The sequence below is a fragment of the Thermobia domestica genome, chromosome 18, assembly GCF_964235325.1.
Source record: "Thermobia domestica chromosome 18, izTheDome1.hap1.1, whole genome shotgun sequence".
NCBI classification, from domain to species: Eukaryota; Metazoa; Arthropoda; class Insecta; order Zygentoma; family Lepismatidae; genus Thermobia; species Thermobia domestica.
The window spans coordinates 31,922,937-31,937,518 of record NC_137471.1 but is presented as its reverse complement, the minus strand read 5'-3'; the positions used below and the strand labels follow the sequence as shown (position 1 = coordinate 31,937,518).

The 14,582-nt window shown below is 35.3% G+C and overlaps 1 protein-coding gene across 9 annotated transcripts in view; it reads right to left on the bottom strand.

Moving 5' to 3' along the window:
• The window catches only part of LOC145675458 (uncharacterized), an 861,715-nt gene that overhangs the window by 21,457 nt on the left and 825,676 nt on the right, over nt 1–14,582 (bottom strand). For 5 of the 9 annotated variants that reach the window (XM_081745883.1, XM_081745885.1, XM_081745888.1 and 2 more), the window contains one exon: nt 9,113–9,288. In XM_081745883.1, the coding sequence (XP_081602009.1) occupies nt 9,113–9,288 (176 nt within the window). Of the gene's footprint in view, nt 1–9,112; nt 9,353–14,582 lie in introns of those variants that run through there. The other 4 variants (XR_014129123.1, XM_081745887.1, XM_081745891.1 and 1 more) reach the window with 4 other exon arrangements.

Here is a 14,582-nt window from a genome sequence, read left to right as displayed (position 1 = left end):
ATGCCTTACCGTATACCGGTATAACGTATATCTGTGATATGGTCAATATTCCTACAAGTTTCCTTGAGCTAAAGTACTCGCATCATTTCAAATAGTTAACATTCGTTCATTGTATTATTAAAAATAAAAACAAGACAATGATATTTTCCTACATTGAAGATAAAATAAAATGTTGTTTCCTTTATAATCTAGTATAGGCTTGTAACATGGCGGAAGGGGGGATAAAATTTGTGTAAATGGCGTATGTGTTGGAATGTATTTCATTGTTACTTCCAAAGTTTAACAAAATGTTAAATACAAAATGTGACCTTTAGGACAACAGACAGGAATAATAGGTGCTCTGCCGATTGCTATTAAAAATATCTTGCGTTCTTATACGTATGAAGTATTTTCTTCAAAATTATCATAATTGGGTGCAGATGAATGTACGGAAAGACAGATGCAGCTTACTGCTGTTCGATTTTGCAATCAAAATCTCTGTTAAGATTTGAAAAAGCAATTGGTAACTAGTATTGTAAACATTAAACTTATCCCATCTGAAAAGTTACTTATTTCTGATTTGTTACAAAGTATGGGATATCATGTTTCCTTATAAATAAAATATATAAGATCTTTCAAATTAAGAAACGATGAGCAAAGAAAGAGCCTAAAATAAATTGAGTTAGGCGACATAAACTAAAAAAAAAAAGTTTCTTAAAGTTTTCATAGATCTACGAAGGTACGTTAGAAGTCTACAAACTGGAAGATTATGGACTCGAAATCCGAATAGAACTTCGTAAATATAAGAAACAGAAGTAGAGGCTCTAAAGTTTTTGAAGTTGTAGTTAAGGCTAAAATTTGAAGTTTATATACCTTAAGTTGGGCGAATATTTACAAAACCTTTGAAGCTAATATACACACATACAAATTCCACAAAAATTCAATTCCACAGAGAACTACAGAAATTCAATCAATCAACAGGCCAAATCTTTATTAATAAAATTGAATGTAATGTTGTTTGTGTTCGTATCACGGTCAAATGGCTGATCTGATTGATATGAAAGTTTAGACATAGTACGTACCTCAAATTGACTTCTTATGTAACTTTCATTAAAATGCATACAGTAAGACGGTAGTAGCTGTTCAAATTTGATGTTAAAAGCAGAATATTTCACACTCCAATAATGGATTCATTAATTATTACTTTTTAATATTCTCCGTTTTCCATTGTTACACGTGGGAAAAAACGGTGCCTCAGTGGTGTGTGAGATCCTCGTTCGATTCCCGCCCAAGTAAGTTTGTGGTGGAAAACATCGTGTTCCTTGGGTTTTGGGGGGTACCCTCATTTCCTCCCACTTTCTCATTCCACCAATTCTTCCCTCATAATTTACTTGCCTTAATAATCCATCTCCCTTACCCTAAAGGGCATAATCATGGGAAGTTAAACTGAAAGATTATTTTTTTTTCACTGTTACACGACATAAAATATTTCCCATTGTTTCTAACGTAGACTTTCAACATACACCACACAATGCCAACGAGGAAACAAATAAACTTAGGAAGGATAACCAGGTATGCTATACCCAACGACAGACTTAGAACAGCAGAGGAAGCAAAAATGACACGAAAACTGTTAGACAAAGAACTTGAGTTAAGCTCGGTTCTCACCATTCCATTTCTATTGAAATACACATCCTATATGCAGTCTCGGACTGGCCACATTGGCTACTTGGCGATTGCCAAGGGCCCGTGGCCCGAGGGGTCCCGCAGGGATCACGAGACCTGTAGGCCTTGATCGAATTTTTGCGATCGCAAATGTTTTCTTGAGTCTTCCTTCCAACAAGGTTGCGGAAGCCTAACTTCGTTTTTCCGAAATAAGTTTTTTCGGGCTCCCCTTGCTTATATTAGTACGGCCCGGTGAGCCAGTAAAACTTTGTACTTAGCAAAGGTCCTCTTCAGTTCGTAACGGAACATTGCTCGTAAAAAAAAAATAATAAAAAATAAATCTGTCAAAGTAACTGAAGTAACTTCAAGATTACGTTTGATTGCCTTAGTATTATTGTAACTTTTTTGGAGATCTATTTCGTGCACATATGTATTCAATACAGAAAATATGCTTTTGTCACTTATCATGTTTTGCAACTGACGTGTTAAGTTTATGAAGGGAAAGGAGGGCTTTAAGGACGCGCGCCAAGGGCCCTCAACTTGGTCAGTCCGACACTGTTTATATGAAGATAGGAAGTTTATCTACACATTACGAATATTTCCTGTAAATATACATTCCCCATGCGAAGGAGGAGGATTCAACTAGTTATTCAATAATAAAAAAAAAAAAAAAAAAAAAATCTCGTGAAACGACAAGAAGTGGCCAAACGAAGAAGTAGGTAAGATTAGTTCCTTACATGAAATCATGGGAAAACGATACTTGAATTCTACAACAAAAGTCAATTCATTCAACAAAATATTTGACTGTAAACGAAGTACGCTAATCTTACCTTACCTGAATAATATTAAATGTATGTACATTTATAATATTGGAGAATATAGCGATAGAAAACGAAACAATAATAATAGCTAAGTCAATTAATTTTTGAAAACATCGATTGTTTTCGGAACAAAAGACGTTCATTTTGCAGGACAATTATTTTTTTACTTGAATACTATACCTAAATTTTATCTATTCTCTTACACACAAATTAACTTACTTCAACATGAATTAATCTCTGGATCTGATTAGAACGAATAGATTCTATCGATTGACTATACCAGTGGTTCTGAACGTGCGCATTATCACCACTAGGAAGGAAGGGCACCGATCCTTGGGGGGTCTGGGCACCCAAATCTCATGTGGACCCCCATGTATTTTTTAAATATGCACTTTTATATCCTTTTTATTGCTATGGGCCCCCAAAAGAACGGGCCCACCCAAAGAATTTATGAATGGGCCCCCCAAAGATACGGAGAAATCAGCGCCCGTGCAGGAAGTGTTCTTATTTCCAAAGAGGGCGCTGGAACAAAAAATGGACGATTAAGGGCGATAGGTTATTTAGGAGGCGTTTGAGATATCAGGTCTGTTAGACTTTTATTATTGGACAAAACTCATTATGAGTATACAAATTATCAGAAGTTTAGACTTCTTTTACAAATAATAAAATTATTATTATTATTATTATTATTATTATTATTATTATTATTATTATTATTATTATTATTATTATTATTATTATTACGTTCAGCGTCGTGCATGTTTGAATTGGGTTAAGATGACGGGGAGGGATGGTGCTCATTACAATCGTTTTCAGCTAGGAGGGCGCTGGGTCGAGAAAGTTGAGAATCATTTGGTTGGACAATACTCTTGCCGAAAATAATTGTAAATTCACAAGATTAGGTAGGTTCACATATTCGTAATCTGAATTAGTTATACATTTCTGCTGAATTCATGAATAAGATAATTTTACGACACAATAAGAAAAGATATTACTTACGTAATCATATAAACTCAAAATCGAGCAAACGGTTCCACGTAGCGTAGTCGAAACGCTCTCACCTTTGGTGCGAGCAGTCCGGGATCGATTCTAGATGCGGGTACTTGGTTGGAAAGATGTACCAACTTATCCAGGCCAGCTACCCTGAGTGAGATTTTCTTAGGTTTCTCTCAATACCGTAGTGATACCTAACACACAAAATGGTCCCAGGACGCTTCCTTTCTTCCCCACTTGCCCGGATATCGTGATCACCGAAGGTACGTCATTCCTCATCGGTGATGGTCATAAAAGCACAGACATATAATTTCTAACCCTAATCAAAATCGAGAAATAGCATTTGAAAAATAACTAATATGGAAAACTAAATGGTAAAAGCAGTATTGGTCGAATAGTTAACATTTCGCTCAATAGATGACAGGAGCGTGCATCTTGTGGCTAGGTAGTTGACATTTTGCTCAATAGATGGCGCCACTTGCCATCGCGATGATGCGAGGGGGGTTTAAGTAGTATACACAAATTTACTATCTAGTTCGTTAATTCTACGTTTAGCGTGCGTGCTAACGTTAGATATGTAGAAAATTCAACTAGATGTTATCGTAAATAAAAGAGTTGTAGTGGGTAATACCTCATCTGCAATACCGTTTCTTCATTCAAAATAATTTCTGATCTTTTAAAAATTATTATTAGAATACTGAAGTACCATTACAACCAGGCTCTTTTTTGTAGATATTAAATTATTTGTAACTACTTGGAAAGCCTAGTTGGATTTATTTATCATTAATAAATTAATTTTCAATTTAAATTCTTTTCTTAAACAAAAATTTTCTGTATTTTTCATGCACGTTTTCACGAACGGGTATTTTGTTGAACTTTAAATATTCGAATTTGATCCTCCTTACTTGCTTGATCAAGTTGATATACGTATACACACACTTGTCGCATATATTAATAAATTTGATATAGTTAATTCACCTGTTTTGAATTATGCAATATCCATCGTACTTAGAAACCTAATATTTATTTCTAATAAACAATCGGATATAATTGGAAACATCTTTTTTTCAGTTTTACGTCTCACGATTATCCCATGTAGGTTAAAGGAGACTGTGATGATAAGAATAAATGAAACAGTGAGATGAAAAAGTGCGGAGAAACGGGAGAACACCGAAAAACCCCTCCAGCACGGTGTATATCCACCACAACGCTCACTTGGCGCGAGCTGTAAACGAACCAGGCATCCCGCGAGGTAAAGTTCTGCTATTGACCCATCGTTGCCCAGAATACAATTAGAGTTGGCTTATAAAATACGAGTGCTTTTGTTTTCCTGATTTCTGTTTCATATCGCATTAGTACTCTCTGAGAGTCAGTTACTCTCTGGGACTTACTAAATTGTTGTCCAAGCTGGAATTAGGATTAATAAAATAACAGTGCGAAGAATCCTCTTCGATTCCAGAAAAATACCTAACTGAAGAAGCATTGGTGCCAAAAAATTGTATTGAAATATAACTTAATTCCTTTTATCTTATATCTTTTTTTCTTTCATTTAGTTTCACAGCATTTTTATTCAATATGGTTTTTAGATTTTAATCGACACTGTATGTGTGTTTATTGTCTTGTAATTTCTTCTTTTTGAGACATTTTTTTCCGAAATTGATTTGGCTGCACATTTTTCCGTCGTGCTGTTCAATATGGCGGTAACTGCTGAGATAATTTGTTTTCTGAACTTCCTACGAGACCCTCGTATTTTTCTATATTTTCTTTCCTTTTACACATGCTCAGAAGCAGTGTTTCTTTCAGAAATAAATGTTCCGGGGGGAAGCGCAATTAGTATTCGGAGGAGCACATATTATTTTCACGGTACTATTCTATTTATTATTATATTATAGATATATTATTTTGGGCTCCTCTAGGGGCGCACTCTCAGAGCTCCGGGAGCCAGTGTCCCCAGAAAACATGTCTGGAGCTCCGGGAGCCAGTGTCCCAGAAAACATGTCTGGAGCTCCGGGAGCCAGTGTCCCCAGAAAACATGTCTGGAGCTCCGGGAGCCAATGTCCCCAGAAAACATGTCTGGAGCTCCAGGAGCCAGTGTCCCCAGAAAACATGTCTGGAGCTCCCGGAGCCAGTGTCCCCAGAAAACATGTCTGGAGCTCCAGGAGCCAGTGTCCCCAGAAAACATGTCTGGAGCTCCAGGAGCCAGTGTCCCTAGAAAACATGTCTGGAGCTCCGGGAGCTAGTGTCCCCAGGAAACATGTCTGGAGCTCCAGGAGCCAGTGTCCCCAGAAAGCATGTCTGGAGCTCCAGGAGCCAGTGTCTCCAGAAAGCATGGCTGGAGCTCCGGGAGCCAGTGTCCCCAGAAAACATGTTTGGAGCTCCGGGAGCCAGTGTCCTCCAGAAAACATGTCTGGAAGAAATACTGCTCATAAGTCTCAGTAGTTTTAATTAATTGGTCTTTTACTGAAGGGTATTTTTATATATATTTTTTTATTTTCATACACTTACGCTGTGATTCTATGTTGTAACAATATATGGAGTTAGAATATGCAATAAAAGACGATATGGAACAAACACACTTCGTGAATAACTGATTTCACAGGAAGTGTCAAAGTTCGTTAACGAAAACATTCTGAAGTACACAGCTCATGGTTGCTTGTAATATTCTAGATTAGCAAACAACCAATATAGCATAAGGCTTGTTATTGCTCAAACCAAGATTATTGTAACTGGTACGCGTAAACGAAAACAATTATATCATAGCGAGCGGTCCCAGGTTCAATTCCCAGTGAGGACTCAGTCGAAAAAGTGTAAAAAGCTTTTTCAGGCCAGCCACCCTGAATGAGGTTTTCCTTATTCACACCAGGCAAATGCCGGCGTCGTACCTATCATATAGGTTCCAGACCGCTTCCTTTCTTCGCTTTCCTCAGATAGTGTGATCGCCAAGGGAAGTCATCCTTGATACGTGGCGGGCTAACGTGGCCATAGATGCCGAACACTCAAAAATCTAAATCCTAACCCTAGTGATAAACAAGTATATTATAATCTTACTAAGTACCGTACTGCATTTTATTATTTCTTATTGTTATCCATCAGGTAGACTTAGTTTCTTTATTATTTGTTCTTAATATGTTATTGCTTACATCTTAAGCTCGGAAGAGCCGAAGCAAATAAACCCATAAACTACAATTTTATACGTCAATACTGGGGTGTATACTTACTTTTGGGCCACCCTATATATCGTAGAAAAATGAGTGTAAAATGTAGTGTTGGCCGATTACTTGACACTTTACTCCATAGATGGCAGGAACGTTTAACTGGTTCTGTGATAGTTCACTTTATGCTCAATAGATGGCGCCACCTGCCACCGCGATGGCGAGTAGGTATGGATATCGTACATATATTTCCAATTTAATTTGCTCATTCTATATTTGAATACTCGCAATGGACTTAGATATCAAGTACACTTCAATTAGATTTATAGTATCGCACGTAAAAGAATTCGAGCTGGTAAAATCCCACTTGCAATATTATTTTCTGATATTAAATTATTCCTCCGGCTTTTTATTCTTATTTGAATACTGAAGCAGTATTATAACTGAAGTACAAGCTTACGAATGTGTTGGAGTAGCTTTTTCTACCATTTGCCGAGATCAGTTAAATAAATTAAAAATTCTACCTGGGATTTTTCTATGTTATACGCAAATAAAGGTAGAAGACAAGTAGATAAGGAATACAAATGAAATAAGAATATATATGAACAGAATGTGCCTTCGAGACTGCAACTATTTACTATAGCTATGAAGTGTTGGTTATCTAACAGAAAAGGGATTTAGATATTTCCTCATATTGTTCAATACGTTTTAACGTTCAATTGTGAACAGAATATTATTATCAAAGTGATATGATGAAAAACCCAGTTCAACGGAAATGCTTACTATTTTCACAAATTCATTTTAAACGATTCAAATCATTTTGTCATGGAAAGATGACACATAACGTCGATTTCATTTTTATATACACAAGTATCTAACTAACTGATTATATAATCTTCGTCAAAATAGCCGACAGTATGTTTATAAAACACGGTATTTTCTTTTGCTGATGATTGTACAAAATACTCAGGATTATGTGACGGAATTTTGGCTCTAGAATGCGTAACTTGCTCTAAATATAATATTGATAGGACTAATACTTTTTGTCCTAAAAAGATAAACATATCATAATCATCATCATAGGTGTTCTGCCATTATTGGCAGGTCACTTACCGTAACTGAGAAGTTTCAATGTTCCACGATCCTTCGCTAAGCACTTCTCTTCACGTACGATTTTTCTGTTTTGATATTGTCCGTCAATTGTAGCCTCATTCCCCTCCTCCCACTTTTAACTGCCACCATACCCTCTAGCACATCCCTCGTGATACAATTCCTCCTTAGCCAATGTTCCAATCAATTTATCTTCCACTTCTTAATAATGTTTAAAATTGTTCTCTTCTCCCCACCATTTTAACACCCTCTCATGCGTATTCCGCTTGAGTCAACTAATTTTCTCAATTTTTCTCCACATCCACATTTCGAAAGCATCCAGTCGTTTTTCATCTTTTTTTTGCGTAATGTATGTTTCTGCCCCATACAGTACAGTACTTCACACGAAGCATTTGATGAGTCTTTTCCCCAAATATTAATATAATGTCCCACAAAATAGACTTGTGTTCCTCCTGACAGAAATATATAAAAAGTTTTAAAAATGCAATTGTGATCTAAATTTAATAAAAAAAATGCGAGTACATTATAGCATAAGTATTTCCCACCACATTTGATTGTTTATAAATTATGTAGTGAAGTGAACTGACAGAACTCCCAGGAAGGGCTATTGCCAGTCGGGTATAAACTCAGTTGTAGGCCTACTTTTTGTGAAATATTTTTATACAGATAACGAAAGCATCGTAAACAAGTGTGCATTTGTTTAAATTTAGCCCGAATATCAGTAGGCAGCATATACTATTTTTACATATTTTTCCATTTAGTTTATGATAACTGATTTGCAATATACAACGAATCTATGTAATTCTTTTTTATTTACAAAGAACAGGTAACAGTGTCACAGTACACATGAAAGAATTTGCTTTGTTATAGCGTACACAATATGAGACGTCAAAAATTGTTAAAGTGTTACCGGTAAAACAAACTTCCAAAATTGAGAACTGTTGCTTGGTTCATAAGCAACCACATTAACAGATAAGATGTGTGGGTTGTATAACATGCAAGGGGAAATTTGCTTCGCCGGCTGGTATACTATCTCATAGAGGTTTCTAAGGATCAACCTTCAATTATCCATATCTTGAGATCAACTGGGTGGATCACTTCCAACAAGGAGACTGATTTGACCCTCTATGACCTAGCCAAAATTGATTGTGATCCAAAAAGTAGTTCTCGAGATGTTGTAACCCTCAGCGGATGGATACACTGTCAGAGTTCTCTAAGACTCCTTCTACTTATGGTTACCATAATAGCCGTTCTCTAAGACTCCCCATACTTACGGTTACCACAAGTTGGAAGTTAATTTGTGTAGCTTTAAATAATGCACATAATCCTGAGTATTACAAATCTTAGAAGAAATGAAACCATTTAAAAAAAAAACACAAAACGTTCACTCACCTTTTCTCCCTGCCTCAAATGGGCTTCCATGGCAGTAATATCGGACCTGAGCCTCAACATTTGTGACTCTACCCTGGCATTCTCTTTTTGGAGTTCGGTGATTTCTGCCTCCAGCGTTAGAAGATCCTCACCTCCAGCAGTCTCCACCATACCTGCACAAGGAAACACTGACAGTTCTGTCCCAAGAACATACAGTGTTACAGCAGCATATTAATTCCAAACCATCAGAAAAGTTCGAACCTTAAAATAAACTTATATGGTAATCTGTTGCAACATATGGTTTATATACTATATATATAACATATCTTTTTCAGGTTATTTAGAACATTAAAAGATTGTGAGTGCTGTTCATCGTAACTTTGAAACTACACAAACGTAAATAAAAATAATATCTGATCAAAGCAAACACTTATTCCTACTAATTTGTGTCACAATTTTGGCAACATATCATTGCCTTCATCAGACACATGATTTGATCAGCTCAGACCGGGACATATTCCTGAGATTATAACAAACTTTATGGTCATGGAACTCGAAGGTTCAATGCCGCATTCACAAAAGCTCTACATTTAATTCTATCCTTAACTAACTGGATTAAGTTTTTACTTTTTATTCCTGTTTCTGCGAAATTCATCTTACTGCTCTCTCATCGGCGCCTAGGTCTTCCCAATGGATTTTTTTTCGATTGGGTTTCTAATACATGATCCACCTAGCTGAGCCTCCTAGACTTAGTGGTCCTAACATTGCTAGGTAAAACGTATAAATTATGTAGTCCCTTGTTATAAAGTTTCCACCATTCTCTATTGCTATTCCTCCTGAGTCCAAATATTTGCCTCAGGATTTTAGTCTCATATTATTCCAGCCTGCATTCTTCCCCAACAAGCATAATTATCATTTTATATATTTTAAATTTCAAATTCTGCGATAGAATTCGCGAAAACAAAAGATTTTGGGCTAAATAGAAACATTAATTCTTTGCTTTCAATCATTTAATTTCTTCGTGTATATGGTTTTGGCCTGTTAATGTTGATCCTAGATATTTGAAAGTATTCACTTTGTCGAAAGTATTATTGGATATTTTAACGTGTATATAATCTTTAATGTTACGGTTTCTTCGAATTTCCATGTATTTATTTTTGTCCGAAACTGTGACACAGATACTAATATGTGTTTCGTTTTAATCAGATTTTGTTTGTTTTAACGTTAGGAGATTGTATTCAAAGAAAAAGGAAAATACAATTTGACAAGGGTAGTTTGAAGGCTATAGCCAAATCACTATGTTTTAACAGATTTACCCGACAGCTGATCACAGCAGTATCCCACTGTTATTCATATTAATACTGTTTCAGTATTTTGTTTCGAGGGTATATATATATTCCGGGACATATTCCTGAGATTATAACAAACTTTATGGTCATGAAACTCGAAGGTTCAAGGCCGCATTCACAAAAACTCTACATTTAATTCTATCCTTAACTAACTGGATTAAGTTTCTACTTTGTATTCCTGTTTCTGCGAAATCCGTATATTGATAGGTATGTGCTGAACCTTTTGCTTGATTTGTAAAATACGGGCCAAGTACACTAATAAAAATATCTGTACTTGAAAATATGTTTCCTACGTGAAAATATTTTACTGTTCAGTCCTTATTATAAATCGATGCTTTTTGACGGTAATCCACGAAATTTAACATTTTATTACAAATTTATGGTTAACGTGAAAGTATGGTGTTCTTATCCACAAAATTATAATTTAGTAAATTTCGTACAATAAAAGAACTTGAAATATCCCTTTTACACGACCTTTTCGTGTTAAACTACTCATTGCAGTAACTACAAAACCTTTCAACAAAACATTGCAATATCGGAATATTGCCAGTATCATCCCAAAACAAATATCGCGTAACGCGTCCCAAGACATGTGGTCATGATACACAAATTATAAATTAACATTAAAACAATGAATTAAGTATTCTGGCAATAGTGCAAACAGAATTTGCTTTTGTGTGGCTCACGTAATATCATGCTTGTTGACGAAAAAGAATTGAACCATATGTGAGCAGTTTGTTGTTTATTTAAAAATATATGACGACATGCCTTAATGACACTGGTGTGAGAATGAAGACTATTGTGATATTTAGTGCTATAAGGGCACATCTACTTTACCAATCTCATATTGGTAATTTTATTTATTTATTTGCAGAAATGAATTGCTTGACACAGAAGTATGCTTAATATTTTTGTTTAGTAGTTTTTTAGTGAACATTTAGAAAATATACTGTGTTTAATGTAGTGAAGTGAATTTATGTATGTAAGGAACATATTTCTTTTACTAATTTGCTCTTGATGATGTAGATGGCTTTTTTTAATGAACCTGGAAACAGTTTGTATTTCAATATTGTTGAATGAAACTAGACGCGAAGTTCATTGGATTTACTACTTATCTAGTGTTACTTAATGTACACTTATGTCCAAAGTAATTGTTGCATATCTATAACTGTCTTTTTGTAAGAATATAATTTGATAATGATTTTGGAGGGCACTTTTAATACTAATACTATGCGTATAATCGGGAAATGTATATTTGGGGTAAATTTCATAGGAAAAGAATTATAAATACGAAAATTAGAATGAGTAAAACAAAATGTTGCTAAATGGACAAAAAAGTTTTATTTTTGTTTTATTGTTATTATTTATTGCTCTTTTGACATGAAATTTGCCACATACATGTCTTTGCCGATTATACACATACTAACATTATAAGAAATACCGGGCGAATTCGTCATCGAATTATATTCCTACAACAATATATTTATAAACATGGGACAATGATTTTGGACATGAGTGTACATAGCTTAAATATCTAGTAGGAAATCTGATTACTAGATATGGATGTGGTAATATTTTACTACGGAATTGGTGTTTTGTTTTATAGAATTTTAGCTGGGTAAAATAATTAATATCACAGTTTGGTAAACAGATTTTCTACACTTCCTTAATGTTTATCTGCGATTTTTTTACAATGTGTATTTATAATTGGGAAGAGTATAGTGAAAACGCATTCGAATAGATCAAGTAGGAGGTGACGAGAAGGTTATATATTCGGAAGATAGATGACAGAAGTGCTGCCTTAAGTACAGTAAACGATCCAATATAGGCCCTTGTTACTATTGTTTGAATCGTAAATTCTTGTTAAGCTATAAAGTCAGTGAATTGGTATTTCGCTAGAAATTGGTTCTTCTAGTGGCGTTCGTTTTCAGCGCTTTTGTCTACTGAATCTTTAAATCGTCTTTGCTCTTGCGCGCACAATACAAAGGAAATGGACATCAAGAAACGCATTTTGAGATGGGAAATGTTATAAATCATCATCAAAATCACAACAAACCATTTAATGAATGAGTGAAACATGACGTACTTTTGGCACAGTTTGTCTCCGGTGAGTTTGAGTTCCTAAGAAATGTATGCACGACATGCACAAGTTATAATGGTCATATTTTCCGTTGACCAATACACATACTATAAAACGTTCTAATTTTAATTCTAATAAAAAAAGGTTAACTTTAGAGAATGAATCGACCAAGAAATGGCTAGGTAAGGAAATATTTGCATGAAAATAGATCTGAAACGTGTGTTAGCGTTGTTGCTTTATTTATGTAGTGAAGCATGTTGCTGATACCGCAAATAAAGCTTTTGGAACAATTTGGTCATTCATTTGATCAACCATCAGCAGAATTACCAATATTCATCAATAATCGCATATATGTAACACGGGCAACATACTGGCCTAGTGACCAGGACGCGCACCTTTGATACACGTGGTCTTGGATTCGATTCCCGGTAGGAGGGCAGTGAACGCACTACAATGGTTCATAATAAACCTTAAACTATAAGTTCATGTATCATATGGTCTCCATATTGAAATGTGGCGCTAACAATCAACAAAGAACAACTTACACATATATTGTCAGCAGTGTTTGAAGTGAGAAAAAAGCAGAAGTGGTATGCTTTATTACGATTTTGACTCGACATACCGGCTATCTAAATATTGAAGTACAGTTAGGGTATGTTGCCTAAAAGATTGCATTTCTATTTACATAATGACTGAAAACCATTAGAGAGCTTCTCTGTAGTTAGGAAGGGGGGGAGAGGAACATGGAAAACTTTGATGTCTCGCCAACAGTTTTCTGAAAAATAAAACATCCCCATATGTTGTATTATAGAGAATAATACACGAAAATGCTGAAAAGTCCGAGTGAAGACACTAACAATTTCCTGCTGGAAAACTCCCGGACTCCCACTCGACTTTGGGGTATTTCAAACTCCGGCAGGTTCCACCTCTACAGCAGACAACTCCTACACCCGCCCATGCTCAAAACCGGCATTTATATACATTAAGGCAGGAAGACATACATACATTAGAGAGAAACCATTCAATATGCAAATCAAAATATAAATTAGGTGAACCTGATTTTAAAAACAGAAAAAAAATATCGGTGTTGTCAACTTAGAAAGTATTTCTACGTAAGAAATAAAATATTTTAATGCACAAAGTTATTCGTCAATTGCTGTGTATAAAATGGATTTATTAAAGGTATTTTGCACCTACTCTCCAGTGATGGCATATCTTGATCACTGAAAAAGCAGAGGCAGTATGCCTTCATCATTGTAAAAACCTAAGGCGGGTGTGGCATACCACCGCATACCGTCTCACTTCGACCACTGATAGTCAGGATTAGAAGGAACCTTATTACCTTAGAATGTTATAGGTCTATGCATACTTCGATACAAGCAGTTACTCAGGTGCCTATGACTTATAGTGCACGGTTGTACTTTTACGAAACTTTACTACAATCTGTTAGAGTTGGGAACAAGCGGTATCAGGAATAGGACGAGAAATACCATGATTTGTAGAACATGCACCTAGGATTTCATGTTTTGGTGTAATTTGTATGAAATTTATTTATATATCTGCTTGACATATTGTATGTAATATGGATGATCAGTATCAGAGCTGTTAGAATTAGCATTTGGTTGAACTAAAGGTATCCGAAAGGAATCTAACAGATCAACAAAGTCAAAAGGACTACGCTATAAGTCATAGAGTGATAGTTGAAAATGATTTTGTAAAAATATTTCAAACAGTCAGGATTCTACTAGAATGTAATGTATTTAGAAGTTTACTACATATTTACATGTTACACTTATGTTGCGCAGAAAGTAAGTTTAGGTGAATGCGTTGTAACTGTGCATCGATTTATAGTTTTTCGCTTGCATCCTTATTTTACCCAACAAAATCTTGATTAGAGGGCATAAAGTTTATCCTGGAAAGTTATAATATTTTTTTCAAACACATGATACAAACACGATCAATCATGTAAAAGATTGAAACACGACCGTACCTATTAACGGTAAGTACAAAAGAATCAAAAGTGGTGTATATGAGAAAAACAAATGACAATCGAAAGTTCTCA